Raw genomic sequence first — 19,001 nt, 5'->3', positions numbered from 1 at the left:
CTCTCGTCTCGTGATTTCCTCGCACCTAAGAGTCGGCTGGTTCTCCGACACACTTCCGGGTCGGGGGAGGTGCACTTCCGGGTCGGGGGAGGCCCATACGCATGTGCATAACAATTTTCAGCGATTGTTCCGGCCTGGAAGCGCGCCACCGCGCCAGTAAATGGGTGTGCGCATGTGCACTGGCACGCACTCCCCCACCCTCTGGCCCACTGCGCGCGCACTCCCCCGCCCTCCGGCCCGAAGGCGGGTAAGTCTGGGGACCCCTGTTCTAAGTGGTACTTCTTGATAGTATGCTTCTGAAGGTCAGCTGCTGGAAATTGCAGGTGAGCTTTGCCACTGTGAGAACAGGATGCTGGACTAGGTGGATCACTGGCTTGGTGCAACAGGTTTTTTTAAAAGCTACTGTATTTTGTATATGGTGCAACTCAGGAATAGGTGAAGTCCCATTGATTGTTGGGGGAGTAAGGCAGGACTGGGCCTTCTTATGTGATATTTAAAGATGATGTATTACATTTGTACCAAGTAATTGGTTCTAAAAAACAATATCCAAATAATCAGTTTAATCAAAATAATCCGTTGAGCACCTGTTTGGCAGAAAACTATGGTGAAAATGAAAAAAATCTGTCATTAGCTTGTTGTTTAACTCTTGAAGCACATCTGCTTTCATGGGAATAAACTACCTCCCTGCTCCCCCCCCCCAACAACCAAACAATAGCCATAGGTTTCAGGGCTGAAATAAGTGCTGGAAATTGGACTTCCGGTCTACCGCCAGCGCTGATCGGCAAGGAAACCTCAAGCTCCGAGGTTCCTGGCACTGTGAGGGAGGGGGGAGCCGCGAGAGTACCACAGACCCCCAAAAGCTTTCTGGGGGCGTAGGAGCTCAGCTGCGTCCAGAAGCGAATCCTCCGCTCCCCAGTAAGCTCTTTTAAGAGCCCTGAGAGCGAGCGGAGTAGAGTCGCGGGTGCCATTTTTGAGTCAATTGCTACCCTCACAGAGCGAAGCTCCGAGCCGGCAGCGGAGGAGCGGTGGATTTTCCCCAAAATAAAGAGATCTGAGGACATTGGACACCGTGAGTAAAAGAAAATGATTTTTAAAATTTGAAAATTAGAAGGAATTGGCCATGGGAGGAGATCCAAAAAATGGAAGTTGATCTCCCCCACTGTGTGAAGTGAGAAAGCAGTTAATTATACCCGAAGCTGGAAAGACTGACGGGAAGTTTTAAATTCCCAAAGATTTGTACTTAAATTCTCCCCTTGAGGCAGGGTAAAGGGGAGAAGGGCTGATTGGGGGGGGAGAAATCCCTGTAAAAGATTTATTTTTTGGACTGGGGAAAGTCCCCCTGTACGCTGGAAATGGGTCCCTGGAGGGATCAACGAGCTGCCATTATGACATCACAATAAGGAAGGAATGTGTTTACCTCTTTGAGGTTGGAATTGTAAGAAGTGAAGAGAATACAAAATGTATGACTGAGATTGATAAATGTTCTCTTCATAAATGCATATGGAAAAAATGTATGAGCAAGAATTTAAAATGATAAGTTGCACCCAGTTTGGACATAAATTTTGCTTTTGAAGATTGGAGATATAAACTGCGCCATTTCCTGCCTTACAACTCTGCTGTTCCCAGGAAATCTGAGACGTGAAAGATGCCAGTAGTGGGGTAAGAAGTAATAAGAGTTTTTTTTTTAATTTTTCTGTCTGCTTAAGAACATCTGAAACTGGATTGATTCATGGAACTGGCTGAGCCATCTGGGAGATACCAGGGGAGGGGGGGCTGAATTAGATGTAAGTGCTTAAATGTTGTTAGGATATAATAAGTAATGTTTGATTTTATGGATATTTTTGGGAATTAATTTTAGGCTAAGGGATGAAATAGAAGATGGTTAGTTGGGAAGTTAATTTCTGCGTTAGGAATATTTGAGGATTAAAGGTTAAGAATAATAGATGTTGAAAATGATTTAAGATATAATATGAAAATTGCTAAGATGGAATTAAAAATGGACCCAGGAAGGGGGAAGTCAAGTTTTTGCTGTTATTTTTTGATTTTTTTCTTGTATTTTTGTTTTTGTCTTTTTTGTATGCTGTATCTTTTTAAAATGAATAAACATCATTAAAAAAAAAGAAATAAGAAATAAGTGTTGGAAATCATGATGACCTCTGAACTTGAAAATTTTGCTAACCTTTCCTCTTGATTACTAGTGTTAGTGACCAAAAAGTATGCACGTACCTAAAGCAATTTCTACTATTTCATGTTGTTGTTGTTGTTGTCGTCGTCATTAATTACACACCCTTTACATGTCCCAGATTGGGTTACAATTCAAAATTCAAAATTTAAAACAGTTAACAATCAAAGGAATACAGTGGGCCCTGAAAGCACACATCTCAAAGGTGGAGAGGAACACAAGCAAAATTGGCTTGGATCACAGTGGGCAGTGCAACAAAAGCCCTGCTAGTGCTTAGAATGAAAAATCACACTGATCTGTCCTCTTCGTGCCAAAAAATGGCCTAAAGTGTTGCACTGCTATACCAGCTGACAATTCCTTCTGGATCTTTTGCTTTTGTTTAAAACAATGATGCTTCCTAATTCTGTTGTTTCTGTGCAGATCACATTAGCTAGTTCTTGCTGCATAGCATCACTTCCTTATAGATTTTTTTCTCTTTTACACATCATACATGAACACGCACACCTAGTTAAGAAAAAAAAAACCCTTCCTGCCTGTTGCCAGATTTTGGCTTTATCTATAATTTCCGGCTTTGCTCAGCTGTGAGCCTCTTGGATTGTTTTTCTGAAAAAAGAACTGTTGGACTGGCTTTGTAGTCATTTAGTTTTTTTTAAAAAAGATCTGAATATAAAAAGAAATAAACATTGTTAAAAACAAGGTGTTACATAATAAGATCTTAAATCTGCAAAAAACAAGAAAAAACAAAATGTGGTAGTGGTGTATATATAAGTGCATTGTTAATAAATGAAAAACTTTAAAAGGTTTATGTTTCCTGTTTTCTTTCCCCTAGCAGAGATAATATGTAAGCGTGGTGTCAGCTCCCTTAAAAAAGGTCAACAGCTCTGGGAAACCTTTCCTTAAAAGGTCAACAACTTTGGGGTCCTCCCCTTAAAAAAAGGTTGACAACTCTGGGAAACAGGGGGGGCAGGGTGCCGGAGGGATCTTTGCATCACGGTGCCGGATGTGCTTGAGAAGGCCCTGTCTACAGGAAATGGCTGAATGGAGTCATCCAGAGTCTTGCAATATGTTGACAGCAATATGTTGATGGCACACAGCTGGATTTATTTACATCAACAAGTGTAGCAGTGCATGGGCGTAGGCAGGGGGGCAGGAGGGGGCAGCTGCCCCCCCTAGAAGCAAAAAATTATTATTGTATTTTACAGACCATAACCAGCACTTTTCCCCTCCAAAAACTGAAGTGGAAGGGCTTTGCTTTAGCGAGAGCAGCTCTCCACTTGCTGGGGGGGGCGAGAACACAGCTGTAACAAAAACACATCAAATAAATAAAGCAAAGTGGCTACCGGTACTTAAGCAGTTAAGACAATGGAGCAGAAAATCCCTTCAGGCAAGGTTTGATAGCTGACCAATTCACCCTATTATTCTTCAGTGGTAGTTGTTAATGAGCATTCAGGGATCGCATTAAGAGTTCTATTGGCGATTTAATGAGGGTGCATTGACTAAGGTGGCTCTGCAAGGCTAAAAGGAAATGAATAAGAAAAGGGGGGGCTGTAGCTTTTGATAGACACAGTGATGTTTATAAAAAGCAGAGGTGTTCCAGTCTGCCCCTCCTCCTGCATCTGTATACTGTAAATCAGGGGTGGCCACCTCCCAAGAGACTCTGATCTACTCACAGAGTTAAAAACTGGGAGTGATCTACCCCCTTTTGGGGGGTTCAGGTCAAAGCTGTTGAGTTTTTTTAAGGAAGGGAAGCCCTGTTTTTTTGAGTTTAGGTCAAACTTGTTGAGCTTCTTTTAGGAGGAAGGGAGGCCCATTTTTGTTTAGGGCTTCAGGTCATAACGGTAGTTCAGCTTTTTTTAGGGAGGAGGAAAATTTTGGGTGAGCTTTTTTTAGGGGTGCCAGTGATCTAGCAGTGATCTACCACAGACATCCAGTGATCTACTGGTAGATCACAATCTACCTGTTGGACGTGCCTGCTGTAAATCAAGCAGAGAGAAAGCTGCTTGCAAGGCTCCTGTACAGGCGTACCAGTATCTTCCTCTTGCTGCAGAGTTCCAGCATCACAGCGTCACCCAGAGGCACCCACGAATGTGAGTTATCCCTCTCTCTATTTCTTCCTTCCCTCCCTCTTCTGTCCTTAATAAAATACGGGGGGGGGCAGATAAGCCCCACATAGAAAGCCCATCAACATGGGGGGGTGACTCTTTAAAATACAGTATTTACCAGTAATTGGGGGGTGGCGGCACCTAGGCCTCTAGGAGTTGGCTGCTATGCCTAGGACAATTCAAGAAAGCAGATTGATGCATATGCTATGGTAATATATCAATAGAATCATGGAATTGTAGTCAGAAGGGACCACAAGGGTCATCTAGTCCAACCCCCTGCAATGCAGGATCTTTTTCCCAAGGTGGGGCTTGAACCCACGACATGGTTGAAATATTATGCTGATATGCAGCAACACCTCGGAGCTGTCGTGACTGCGGCCGTGCCTTCCCTCGCCCTCGTCCGCCCTGCCACTCCCTCTCGCCTGCCCGACCCTCCCGTCCTCTTACTGCAGAGTTCCAGCATCACAGCATCACCCAGAGGCACCCACAAATATGAGTTATCCCTCTCTCTATTTCTTCCTTCCTTCCCTCTTCCATCCTTAATAAAATACGAGGGGGGGCAGAAAAGCCCCACATAGAAAGCCCATCAACATGGGGGGGTTGACTCTTTAAAATACAGTACAGTCATACCTCGGGTTGCGAACACCTCGGGTTACGAACAACCCGGGTTACGAACTTTGCAAATCCGGAAGTATTTTCACCGTGCGCGCGTGCGCAGAAGCGCCGCACGCCTTTGCGCATGCGCAAAGCGCAAAATAGCGGAAATAGCGCTTTGCGCATGCGCCTAGGCCTCTAGGAGTTGGCTGCTATGCCTAGTAGGACAATTCAAGAAAGCAGAATGATGCATATGCTATGGCTATATATCAATAGAATCATAGAATTGTAGTCGGAAGGGACCACAAGGGTCATCTAGTCCAACCCCCTGCAATGCAGGAATTTTTTCCTAAGGTGGGGCTTGAACCCACAACATGGTTGAAATATTATGCTGATATGCAGCAATGCCTTGGAGCCGTCGTGTCTGCGGCCGTGCCTTGCCTCGCCCTCGCCCGCCCTGTCACCCCCTCTCACCTGCCCGACCCTCCCGTCCTCTCCAGCCAAGCAGGGTAGCCGCCGATGCTGCCAGCCCCAGAAGCACAAGGTGGCCGCTGCCGCTCCCGCCGCCACGATATCATCGGGCCAGCTGGCCCTGTAGCCCTGGCCACGTTCCCACTTCGGGGCCCCGCCCCTGAACGACCATGGCTTGCCCCCCCCTAGTTTTGATCCTGGCTACGCCCCTGTAGCAGTGGATGTGCATGACTGATGTCTTGACTTAGTAATAGACTGGATGGGAGCCAATAAACTGAAGCTCAATTCAGATTAAACTGAAGTGAATGGTTCCCTGGACTGGATGGATGGGAAATGGACTGCTCTTGATGGGGTTACACATCTGGAAACTTCGCTTTGCTATCACTTGAGGCTCAAGCGGCCTTGGTGGCATGAAGTGCCTTCTATCAGCTTTGGCTGGTGGCCAGCTACACTCTGATGACCTCTGGGTTAGATTACTCAATGTGTTATACATGGGGCTGTCTTTGAAGGCAATTCAGAAGTTGATACAGAATTCAGTAGTCAGGTTGCTCACGGAGCACATAACACCAATCTGAGCACATAACACCAATCCTGGCCCAACCACACTGGGCCCAATTTCTGGGCCCAATTCAAATTGCTGGTTTTGACCTACAAAGCCTATTGTGGCTCAGTACCCAAATACTTGAAGAAACACCTCTCCCTGTTTAAACCGGCATAGACCCTACAATAATCATCTGACGCCTTTCTTCTTGTGCCTCCTCCTCAGGAGTTCGGTGTGTGTGTGTGTGGAAACACAAGAAGGGGCCTTTTCAGTGGCGGCTCCCTGCTTATGGAATGCTCCCCCGGAGGAGGCTCACCTGGCATCATAAAGAAATAGCTTTAGGCACTAAGCAAAAACTCCCCCCTCTTTTGCTAGATCTTTGTTTTTAGTTATCTGTGGTCTCCAGTGGGTGGAATGTTTTAATCCCGCCTTTTAAAAAATGGGATTTTATTTTAGATTTATCCTTGGTTTTTATTTTATTTTCTGCTGGTTTCAATGTACTGTATGTGTTTGTTTCTATATTATAAATCACTTTGGATTACTTTCTTTAAAGTGTGATGAATAAATTAAACAAATAAACATTTTGTCATTTTAGCATTGTTTTTGTTTCCACGGTTCTCTGTATCCATTCTTCAGTTGCTTTGATATGAAGGCATGGAATCACTAAGATTACATAACATTGTGGTGCTCAGCTGTTAAAGTATTTTGTTGCCTTTTTACTGCTCTACAACTAGCATATTTTAGAACATCACCTCAGTTACTCAAATGGCATCAGTGGTTATGTTGGTTTCTGTGAAAATGGGATTTTATTCCGAGCCTGGCTTTTGTTGAAAGTATTTAGTTTCCTCCACAGAAGTTTCTTTTCCCCAGTGGGCTTGAGGGAGATACTTCTGAGAGTTAGAGAACACAGAAAACATCAACACATTGCAGAGTTCTACGCTGTTGTGCGAAGTAGACAAATGTAATGAAGGGCTTTTAAAACTTTAGAAACTTAAATGTATCACTACATAATACTGTCCATTATTTCCTGCACATCTATTTGACACATTCAGTGTATTGTTCAATTCTCTGATTCAGTTGGGATTTTCTCCCTCTTTTATATTGTCTTCCTATGTTCTTTCTGGTTTTATTACAAACCGCTCTCTCAGAGGCTTCCTGAAATAAATACCCAGCCCAGAAACAGAAAAAACAAGAAATACAGTTGCTGCTATAATTCCTATAATGATGCCAATATGGAGTGAAGCCTTCCGTGGTGGAGGAGGTCCGCTGTCAATGCTGCCACCATTACCTTTGTTTTGACAGTCTGGAGGGGCCCAGCCATTATCACAGTGACAATGTTTGTGAGAGTTGCATATTCCTCGATTATGGCACTTTGTGACATTGCAATCATATTTCAAGAGGGACACACTCTTGCACTCCCCATTAATACACATCATTTCTTTGCCACAAGGAGTCCCATCTCTCACTGCTCCAATATCAGGTATCTTCATTCCAGTGTGGTAATCTGTGCTCCAGCATTTCCTATTTCCAAGGCGCGTGTTAATTATGGTTCTGTGTTCCTCCAAAGAAGGTACTGTATCAACATTTTCACACTGGATTCGGCCGCACAAGATGTTCTGAGTATCACATTTCTTATAAGTGTCATGTCTAAGCCCACAGTTTCCAAAGCGATCACCTCGAGAATTCATTTCACTGAAACAATCCTTTGATGCACTGGATGCTTTGTTGCCAAATATCATTCTGCACTGCCCGTTGTGAGTTGTGCAATTCCCATGATAGCAATATGCACCATCAGTACAAGGGGCACCGTCTTGTACATAAACATCTTCAGGACACCATTCTGAAGTCCCGTTGCAGTACTCGGGCAGATCACAGCTGCTGACCGGTTCTCTGCAAACCTTATGAATTGGAAGATACTGACACTCACCACAACACTGTCCAAAAGCACAAGCAGCACTTGGACTCAACATGCAATCAGACTGGCAACATGGATCCAACTTGCATTGATCAGGTGAACCACAATCACATTCCTCTCCATCTTCCACTACTTCATTTCCACAGTATGCAAATTTATATATTTTATCGGAGTCTGGTAGAATTAGCAAACACTGTCTGTTTCTTATGTTGAAATATTCATTATAACTACAGTTGCTAAACTTATCAGAGGTTGTTTGATATACAGCCATTATGCAAGAACTTCGATCACAAGTGCAGTATTTTTCATCATGTTTCATTCCAAGATTGTGTCCTAAATGATGGGAAAATGTGTGAGAAATAAGGAACAAACTGGTAGTCACATATGATTCAACACCAGTTGCCCAATCGGTATTACAAACTGTACTTAGGTACGCTAGCCCAAGTTTACTTTCATAACTCTTATATATAAATAAGTGAGCAGCGTCAAGTTGCATACGTTTACTTAGTGAACTTTTTAAAAAATGGCTGAACATTTCAAGAGTGTCATCTATGCTGTTAACAATTTTTATGAGGTTCTTTTCTGTCCATATCTCCAAGCCAGCTATAGACAGCTCAACAGACAGTGGCTCATATATTGAGTTTGCAGTATGGATGATATCCATAACTTGCCTAGCAACACGACTTTCATTTCTGCCAAACTGGACATATCGTTCATGTTCTATCACGATTGCAACCTCTATGTACCTGGTGTGTGACCACCAGGCTCCTCTAGAAGCCCTTTCAGTCAATACTTTCATTTCATTTTGGAACATGGCCTCTTGGCGCCTTTGAATTTCCTTTGTTAGCCCACACCTCATGCGAACAGCACCTTCAATTCCCTCCAATCTGTACACCACATGTTGAGGAGTACCAGGTGCCTGAACAGGTTCAATTTCAAAGGTGTAATTTTCTAAGTGAAGTAGACCCCTGAGGCCCCCTGAGCAAGTACTGAGGGTGACCCTAGAGGAAGGCTTGTCTTGTACAAAGCCATGGTAGAAGCAGTCATCTTTGATGAAAGGATAGTCCACCTGGAGGTCTCCCTCCTTACTGTATGTGATGACAGTGAAGTGTTTAGGGACAAAGCTCTTCTTTTTCCTGAGCATCACCACAAGACCCTTCCCCTCAATCTGCAGCAGGTATGTGACATCATGAGTTTCATGTTCTCCATATCGGGGAGTAAGTTTCCTCGGGATGATCACTTCATAAGAAGCATATCTAAAACCCTGTGGTGGCTTCTGACCTGCATTCTCACATAACACGTTCCATGAGATCAGCACCAGTAGCCAGGCAAGATTGCTAGTCATTTTCCTTGATCGGTGAAATAATTCACTAGACCACTCCACTCTTGCTTGTCTTTCTCAATAGGGAAGCTTCTTGTGGGTGCAAGGCAAGATAGGAAGAAGGCTGCATGTTAGATAGAGGAGAAGGATTCTGTCTATAGCAACTGTCAGATTTCCCTTTGGAATGTGGGCGGAGCTTGGTTATTAACAAGACGGAATGGGGAGAGAATGGAAAGGGTGGGGGAGAACCTAGAAGATGGTTAGCAAAAAGGGCAGTTACAGGAAGAACAGGATGTTCTGTGGAAAATTTTCGGACCAAGATGTTAGGGGAGTGAAAGATAACCAAAATCACTAACCTCATACTAATACAAGAAATATGAACTCTATTTAGGAGAGGCTCCTTGGGGGTTGATACTACAGTATCTGGCTTTCACTGGAGTTATTCTCTTCAGAGATAATCTTAAGCTTCCCAAGCACAATGTTATAGGGAGACGGACCATGTCAAGGAACATTAAGGCACACCAATTGGATCCAGTGTCATCGAGGGAGAGAGCAGTTCATGCTTCCTCCTAATATGTGGATAACCTTCTCTCTGAATCTGAGACAGACATCAGGTATCCACTTAGTTCTAAGGACCACAGGAGCCTAAAGTTGCAGGCTTGATTGGCTACCAGATGCAGAAATGCACACCTGGTGAATAAAGATTTTGCATGAGTAAAAAGAAACTCATGAGCAAGTCACTCTTCAAAAGCAGACCAATCCCCCAGACAATAATTAATGGACCATAGTTATGCTCTTGGTGGAAATCTGAAGGTTTGAAGTTTAAGTTATAGACAGTGGAATTATGTCTGTGCACCACCACCACCCAGATTCCAGTCTTAAGACATGCCAGAGCTAGATAGATCAATTATCAGACTCAGTATAAGGCATGTCCCAATGTTCCTATTCCTGCTTTTGAGTCTCCAGGATAACCTGGGTTTTTTTCCTCCTGCCTACTGGTTTTCACAGCAGGAAAATCCTGACTAGTATCATGGCCCTTTGCACATCAAAGTAAATGGTCATAGCCTGAGGATTTGTCATGCTTTTTAATTACCGGTAATAACTTACAAAAGTTTCAGGGTAGGGAGGAGGTTACTGAGGTAACATAGGGGCTGTTAAAAGGGGCATTTAATGGACTTCTGAGCTATTTTACACCTATATCAGATAAAAAATGTAGGCATTTTGCTTTCAGTTCTTAAGAATTGTTTTTTTCACATTTTTAAATAAACAAATAAATAAATGCTTCTTATTGGTAAGATTGTTTTATATTTTGTCCATATAACATTAATATTTTTGCTTCCACAGTTCTCTGTATCCTCTTTTTAGGTGCCTTTGATATGATGGTTTGAATTTGCTTATTAGCAACCCAATGAGACAGGAAGCAAATAGTGATAAAAGATTAGACACCAGATTATTTCTGTTTAACGGTACACAATTCTTCATGTAAGGCATATTGTCATACAGAAGATAACTTAATGTGACTTTAAAATAAGTACTTTTTTATTTATGTAAAATAAACTATGGTAATATTACATTGCTTAAAGCTGCTTCATTTTCTTCAAAATTTGAGAAAATTGTCATTGTAGTTGAACTTATACAGTATAAGATATTGGCTATGGCAGGGGTTCCCATGACCTGTGAAAGGTCACAAGAAGTAACCTCTCAAAACCGCAATGCATTAGAGACTGTTTGCTCTTCCTGCTTAGTTCTTGTTTGAACTGGTTTGGCCTTTACCACACTGAATACCTTCAGCCCTTTAAAAATGCCCACCCCTTCACTGAATGCCAGAACTGGACACTCACCATCCATTCTGTTCTAAACAGAGAAGTGATGGATTCTCCCTGCAAGAGAGCACAGCAGTGGATTCTGTTGGTGCCCCCTCCCCATTGATGAGGTGGCTGACCATTTTGTGGCTCTGTCTCTATTTCCACAAGATGTAGCAGCCATTTTGTGACTGGTTAAAAACATTTGATTTAAAAAGGAAACATCCATAGGGCATTAATTCCACAGTTAATTCAATGCCCATTGCCTTATCCCTTCTTAACACGCACCGTCATTTCCCTTGGTTACAAAAACAATCCCATTCCCAGGGGCTAAATTTACCTTTCCCTTTCAAATTCCTACTCACTGGAATTTGAGCCATACCTCCTGATTTCACTGGCTGGATTAGCAGCTGGGGGAAGCTAGTCAGGCATATAAATTTCCCCCCCTTTTTATATACAGTGGTACCTCAACATACGAATGCTTCGACTTCCGAAGGTTTCGACTTACGAAGCTGACACCCCCGGAAGTGTTTTCGCCCTGCGTGCGGTCCGTGTATGCGCAAATACGCAAAATCGTGCTTCGCGCATGCGCAGAATGGCCACTTCGACATCCAGAAACCTCGACTTATGAAGAGCGCCGCGGAACGGATCATCTTCATAAGTCAAGGTACCACTTTAAATCATTTTTATTAAGTTTTCTACTTTAACAATCCAATCAAATCACACTAAATATTCCAAATTATACATATATATATCAAATAATCCAAATATTCTGCCAAATTATAATTTATTGAGGACTTCCCATGCTTCAAATTTGAAGGGCTCTGGTCATCATCATAGTTCTACTGCATTTCATAATCATTTTCAGTGGTTCCTCTATTTCTTTCTGTTGTTATCCTTCATTCTTTCGCAGCCTCTGAGTTGTTCCCACAAGCGAGTTAAAACAAACAATTATGTCTTTCTGTGTGGGTTTTATGTCTATGATTCCCTTCCATAAGTTCACAGTATCTCCTCACACTCTGGTGTTTCTGCGGAATCAATCCAAAAGTCATTTCACTGCTGGCAGCCACCATGTTCACATAGTTCCAATAAAATCAAGTCTAAGCATCTGCTCAGTAATTTTCCCAAACCGGTTACATCAAACATCAAACATTAGCCTTTTCAGGGGAGATTTACCAAATCAAACTGGAAATACAAATATAATTACATTTTAAAGGCTCACCTCCCCCTATGACTATTTATAATTCTTCAGCCCGGTCTTGACTTCCAATATGGCGGATTTCCAAATTAAAACTGCGACACTGCTCCCACAGATTCTAGGAAACCATCCAAGGTTTTTTAACAAGACTCTAGCGGCTAATGAGATCCTGCTTCTGTCTGATGTCAACAAATTGGATAATCTTTTATTTTCCAAATAAACAAAACAAATTACATTTCATCTTAAATTCACCCTTCTCAGTCTTTACGCTCTGCCGAGCATGTGACTTCTCTCCCTCCCGCCATTCGGCTTTGTTTCTCAATCTCATCTCGCAGTTCCTTTTTATGAAAACAAACAAGTTCACATCATAGGATTTATTTCAGTCCTGCAAGTGTCTTCAAACTTCTACAGTTCTTCTCAATATAGTCAATAAATTTACTCCATTCCCTCTGGAACTTTGTCTCTCCCTGGTTTCAGATCCCGCAGGTCAACTTTGCCAGTACAGCATCATCCATCATCTTTGTTTGCCACTCCTCAATCTTCAGTATCTCCTGTAATTTCCACTTTGGGGCTAGTAAAGTCCTCGCCGCAGTTGTAGCATACATAAACAATCTCTGATCTCCCTTTGCTATTTCCTCTCCCATTAAACCTAATAGAAATGCTTCGGGTTTGGGGGAAAAGAATACTGAAACATCTTTTTCAACTCATTATATATCATTTCCCAAAATCCTTTTACTTTCTCACATGTCCACCACATATGATAAAATTCACCATCTTTATCTTTACATTTCCAACATGTTTTGTTACTCATCCTGTACATTTTAGCTAATTTCACCGGTGTTAAGTACCATCTACACATCATTTTCATCACATTTTCCTTCAAGTCGGTAGATGCAGTAAATTTCAATGTTTCATTCCATAATTTCAACCACGCGTCATATTCAATATTGTACCCAAAATCCATTGCCCATTTTATCATAGCATATTTTGCCGATTCATCTTTTGTAAACCATTCCAACAAGAAATTATCTATTTTTGATAATAATTTCTCTCTGCCTTCCAATAATTCAATTTGGAATTTCAACTTTTTATCTTCACCCATTCTGTTCCGTTCCAACATACCAACTTAGATGTTAATCCTTCTTCCACTCAGTCTTTTTTGACACCTCAGTGGCTGGGTTGTTTAGCAGAGTAATTCCTCCCTCCTCGCTCGAAGAATGTCCAAAACTTAAATCCAATTTTTCATCTTAAGAAATGGAACTTGATTCACTCACGGAGACAGAGTCCAGGAGAGCCAGACTCTCTCGGGGTTTTTCCATCCAGTGCCCCCCAGCCCCTCCTTCCTTCCAAATTTGGGGCTGGGTTGTTGGGCATCTGCGGATGAGACTGCATCTTCCCATACCCCCCTGGAAGATTTTGGGAGACTGATTACTCCCATCTCAGCCTCTAATTACCCCGTAAGAGCTGGAGCAATGGAATTTTCAGCCATCTTCCGTGGTGCCTTAAGCGGAAGTTCAACAGCCAAGATCTTTAATGCCCACCACCCCACGGGCCATCTTCGACAGGTACGCAGTAGCCACACACCTGTCAATCTTTGACATAATGGTGTCAGGTAACTGATTAGTGGGCAGTACCATCCACATGCTAAAGTTGACTTATAGGTGAAGGGAGATGTTATTTGCAGAAAATGCAGTGGCAAAGCAGCATCCAGCAAGATTAAGTGCTCCACTCACCAGCTGGTGAGCAGAGGATACAATTCTGCTCTCTGCAGGAATTTACTTTGCTAATGCACTCTCCACTAGTGAAGCAGCACCCAGCAGGACTGAACCCTGCCCATAAACTGATGCCACATGTGGGTGTGGTTCGTGGAAAATATCCTCATGGGCTAAATTGGAACCCCTGATGGGGCCAAGATTGGCCTGTGAGCCATCGGTTCCCCACCCCTGAGCTAGAGGGAGTCCCAACTGGCAAAATGTCAAAATAAGAGGTCTGCTAAGTAGCCAGGAACGTTTGACAGCATAAACAACACTGGAGTGGCAAAACCCAATGAGGACTGTACCAACACCGTATGTGTTATCAAACTTGTCACTTTCATACATATCATCTGCTTTGCTCTCATTAAATTCCATGGGGTGTCCCAATAAAAGATATTGCACTGGCTGCAGAAGGCATGACTACCAAATAATCTACAGTAATTTATATGTCTAGAGGCTATTATTACTTTGAATAAAAGGCAAAAATTAGTTGTAATAGTAGACAACTATACTGTTCCAGGAATGATTTGCATTCATAAAACCAATCATAACACCAAAACAAATTGGTGTTCTCTTGATGAAAAGCTGATATACACCTTTTTATGAAGACATCACTATTGCAGAGTGTTTAACTAGCACCTGGAAACCTACATTAAAATTCCCAAGCTGCCATGAAATTAGCAGGGACAGTCACTACAATCTATCTGAGACCAGATGCTATTACCTACCTCACAGGCTATTGTGAGGGGGGGAAATGAGATCTATGTATGATTCTTTGAGGTCCTTGGATGAAAGGTGGGATACAAAGGTAATAAATAAAAATACCTTTACATAAAATATTTTTATTAAGTAATCTGAAATAATTTCTAAGCAATAGTTTTCATGGTTGTACATCAGTAAAGGGCATTCAAAACAGTATATTGTACAATATGATAAAGATAAATTACGAAAGATGGGTGATATATATATATATATATATATATATATATATATATATAAACTCTCACTGTTCTGAACAAGTATCACTATTAGGAACTGTAAACTGATTCTTCCAGGAAATATCCAAGTGTTAAACAATGCAGTCCTGATGAATGGTTTGTGAGAGGGAAGTCAAAGACGAATGCTTTCAGTTAAATTAGAATGCAAGACAGACTGAGACAGAAAGGCAAAATTTGTATTTAATTGAACCGGTTTCACTAGAGCAATTCTCTTACACAGACCCATAAATAATGTTTTCACCCCAGATGTTTGATTGTTCAAGGGGCATACAATACTGCTATAGAACATACACCACATAGCTCTGCTGGTTTGCACTTTTGTGTTCTGCAAAAACCATACATGAAATCTCTCAGAATTTATATTGTATGCCATTGCAAATCAAAAGCAGGAGTTTACATTTATTCTTGTGAGGCAGTTTATGAATAGTCATAACATACTGGAGTTATGTATAGAGCAGCAGTGTGTCAGTTATACTACTAATGAATGCTGCAGTTCCCAACACACTTACACATGATTAAATATCATTTAAAGAGCTACACAAATCTTGAGTAAGAGGTTCATGAATGTGCAATTCTGAGATGTTTTACCTCATTCCTAAAGGCATTTCAGATGCATGAAGAAACCAATTGTATTGTCATTATTGCAGTTAAAAGAATTGTTCATAATTCTTTTTGAATGTATCATCTTTCTAGGTTTGTCTCTGGATGGCATTCTCTTGCTACTTCAATTTTTCCCAAGCTTCCCATCCTCTCTAATTTACAGCGTACAAACGTTAGAAATTATGTTACAACAGGCCCCATGGAAAGTCATCCTCAAACATTACTATCTAGGTGCCCAAGTATTTTCATAAGCTGATGAGCCTAGAAAATTAATAGCAAGTCAGATTTTTAAATTATTGAGAGGCCACACTTGTTTTACAAGCAACAAAATACGTTATTTGCCGCACAATGTACTGAGTGAAATCCTTTATAAGCTCAACATCTCCTAAGTGTTTGCAATGTCAGATTAGACACTTTAGGACTTGCTGACTTTTGAGAGCTTACTGGAGTCTGACACTTCAATGAGGAATATACAGTAAGTAATTTCAACCCTTCTATCAGTGAAATTCCTTATATGATTCCAACCCCAGCTCCAATAACAACAGTAAAAGTAACTATTACAATGCTTATAGTCATACCTAAATTGCCACTCTTAGGTGGAGGGGGTCCACTGTCAATGCTGCCACCATAGCCTTCATTTAGACAATATGGAGGGGCCCAACCATAGTTACAATGACAATTTTTATGAGAGTTGCACATTCCTCTGTTGTGGCACTTTGTTTCATTACAGTCATAGTTCAGAAGGGATACCTTGATACAATACCTATTAATACATATCTTGCCATCGCCGCATTGTGTGCCATCTCTCACTGCTCCAATATCAGCTATGCCCATTCCACTTGGGTAGTAAGTACCCCAGCACAAGTTGTTGCTAACAGGAGTTTGTATTATGGTGTTATGCTCATTCAGATTAGACACTTTATCGATATTTATGCACTGGACTCTTCCACACAAGATACTACTGTTTTCACATTTCTTATAAACATCACCAGGAATAACGCCACAATTGCCAAAGCGGTCACCTCGCGTATTTATTTCTTTGAAGCAATCTAGTGGGGCAACCGTTGCTTGTTTGCCAAATATCATTTTGCATTGTTGAATGTGAGTAGAGCATTTCCCGTGATAGCAGTAGGCACCATCATAGCATGGAGCTCCATCTTGTACATAAACATCTTCAGGACACCACTCTGAAATCCCAGTGCAGTATTCAGGAAGATCACAGATGCCAGTCCTTTCTCTACAAACTGTTCCAGCTGGAAGAAACTGACAGTTGGCACAGCATGTTCCAAAAGCACAAGTGGCTCCTGACCGCATCATACAATTCGACTGGCAACATGCATCCAATTCACAATGAAATTCTGAACCGCAATCACATTGTTCTCCACTCTCTACCACCTTGTTTCCACAGTTTTCGAGCTCATACAGTTTCTCATGCTCCGGTGGAATTAACAGACATTGTTTCCTACCACTATTCATTAGGGTAGAATAACTATCAAAACTGCAATTGCTAAACTGACTTGTGTTGCTCTGTAATGAAGCCATAATGCAAGAATGCTGACTACAAGTGCAGTATTTCTCATCATGTTGCATGCCAAGGTTATGGCCCAACTGATGAGCAAAAGTTATAGTGAATGAGAACAAACTAGAAGTAATAAATGCCTCGACAGCAGATGCCCAAATGGGATCACACACTGTTCCCACAAATGATAATCCAAGCTTATCTCCAAAATGCTTATATACAAATAAGTGGCCAACATCATGCCTTAGATGGTGGATGAAGGTCGTTTTTCTCCAAATATTAAAAACATCAAGCAGTTCATCTATACTTTTAGCAATTGCCATGAGGTTCTTTTGTGACCATATTTCTAGTCCCACTAGAACTACATGAATCCCAAGAGGCTTATAGAGGGAATCTGCAATATGGACAATATCCAGTACTTCTCTAGCAGCAAGACTTTCATTTCTGCCAGTATGGACAAACAGCTCATGTTCCACTACAACAGCAACTTTCACATATCTGGCATGTGTCTGCCAGAGTGCTCCCTGGGAACTTTTGAGCTCTACATTCTCTGGGATCTGGATCATGGCCTCCTGGAGATTTTGATCTCCCTTAGTGAGCCCGCACCTCATGCGGACAGCGCCTTCCTTTTCTTCCAGCCGATAAACCACATGTTGGAAGTTCGTGGGTGCCTGGACCGGCTCGATTTCGTACGTCTTGTTTTCCACCTGCAGGAGGCCCCTAAGGCCTCCTGAGCATGTGCTGACCGCGACCAGAGACGAGGGCTGGCCTTGCACAAACCCGTGGTAGAAGCAATCGTCCCTGACGAAAGGGTAGTCCGCTTGGAGGTGTCCCTCCTTGCCGTAGGTGAACACCGGGAAGTGCTGAGGCACGAAGCCTCTCTTCTGCCGGAGGTGCACCACGTGGCCCTTCCCCTGCAGCTCCACGAGGTACGTGAGGTCTTGGGGCTCCCGCCCGCGACGCGGCGCCATCTTCCTCGGGATAATCACCTCGTAGGAGACGTATCGGAAGCCCTGAGGCGGCGCCTGGCTCGAGGCCTGGCTCAGGAAGACGCCCGAGGCCAGCAGCAGCCACGCGAGTCCCCCGCCGGCGCCACCCGGCCCCATATCTCCCCTCGCGTGCGGGCCGGGGGGCGGCGGGAGGGCCTCGCCTCACGCGGGAAGGTGACAGCCAGGCAGGGGGTGGGAAGAAGAAGGACGAGGTTCCTCTGCTGCTGCTGTCGCCGACGCCACCAGCGCCACCGCCGCCCTGCGGGGAGGAGAGCAGCCATCGGTGGTGTCCTCCGCCCGGCGCTCCAGCAACCGTGGAACTGAGCGGCCCGAGGGGAGGGGCGAGCGCGGGAGCCGCGGCGGCGGGGCCGGGAAAACGACGCCGTTCGAGAACAAAATAGCGGCTTACCTGGCTTTCCCCCTCCTGGCGGGGCGCTCGGCTTGATTTTGCGGTTTCGCTGCCGCCCTTCTCCCGCCGCCGCTCCGCTCTCTCTCGAGCCCCGCCGCTCCCCTGAGAGGAATTCAGCAGGTGCTTTTTGTCCCACGCGCGGTGCTTTCCCGTGTCATGAACAAGCTCCCCGCGCCTCGTTTCTCCGCCTTCTTCTCAGGGGTTTATTCGGAGGGTGGGGTAGCGAAAAATAACAAGTCTCTGTTGGCGTCTGCATAACCCGAGAGGGCGGCGAAGCACACGGAGCCGGCGGGTCCAAGAAAGCGATGCAACCCATGAGGGCGCCTCTGGCCCTATCCTCGAACAGCGTCGTTGCCTCTGAGGAGGCGTAGCGGTGATTTTGCCGCCAATGGAAGCGTGTAATCCGCCAGGGTCCTAACGGCTCCCAAGGCAGCGGGCAAGGCAGATTTAAGCTCCGCGGTGGTGGGCGGCATTCGGCCCTTAAGAAACGGTTCGCGACAGGAACCTCACCTGGCCGCCCCAGGTGTGCAGGCGCCCTTCGCTGAGGGAACGAAGCACCTTGGACGGCTTAAGCAACGCCGTCGCCTTCGAGGTCGGGGAGCATCT

General features: G+C 43.6%; 2 protein-coding genes across 2 annotated transcripts; both read right to left on the bottom strand.

The window, feature by feature from the left end:
* Nucleotides 1-5,534: 5,534 nt before the first annotated feature.
* On the bottom strand, nucleotides 5,535-14,754 carry LOC118084000 (disintegrin and metalloproteinase domain-containing protein 20-like). Its single transcript, XM_035113212.2, has one exon. It carries the CDS (start codon nucleotides 9,148-9,150, stop codon nucleotides 7,000-7,002), a length of 2,151 nt encoding a protein of 716 aa, XP_034969103.2. The 5' UTR covers nucleotides 9,151-14,754; the 3' UTR covers nucleotides 5,535-6,999.
* Nucleotides 14,755-14,890: 136 nt separating this feature from the next.
* Nucleotides 14,891-18,108, bottom strand: LOC118084010 (disintegrin and metalloproteinase domain-containing protein 20-like). Its single transcript, XM_035113224.2, has one exon. It carries the CDS (start codon nucleotides 18,101-18,103, stop codon nucleotides 15,989-15,991), a length of 2,115 nt encoding a protein of 704 aa, XP_034969115.2. The 5' UTR covers nucleotides 18,104-18,108; the 3' UTR covers nucleotides 14,891-15,988.
* Nucleotides 18,109-19,001: the final 893 nt, after the last annotated feature.

The sequence above is a fragment of the Zootoca vivipara genome, chromosome 1, assembly GCF_963506605.1.
Source record: "Zootoca vivipara chromosome 1, rZooViv1.1, whole genome shotgun sequence".
Lineage (NCBI taxonomy): Eukaryota > Metazoa > Chordata > Lepidosauria > Squamata > Lacertidae > Zootoca > Zootoca vivipara.
The sequence above is the reverse complement of the archived record's forward strand: the minus strand, read 5'-3'. Positions and strand labels throughout refer to the sequence as shown.

Excerpts from the sequence above, each read along its gene's own strand:
- LOC118084010 (XM_035113224.2), bottom strand. The coding sequence starts at position 18,103 with ATGGGGCCGGGTGGCGCCGGCGGGGGACTCGCGTGGCTGCTGCTGGCC.
- LOC118084000 (XM_035113212.2), bottom strand. The coding sequence starts at position 9,150 with ATGACTAGCAATCTTGCCTGGCTACTGGTGCTGATCTCATGGAACGTG.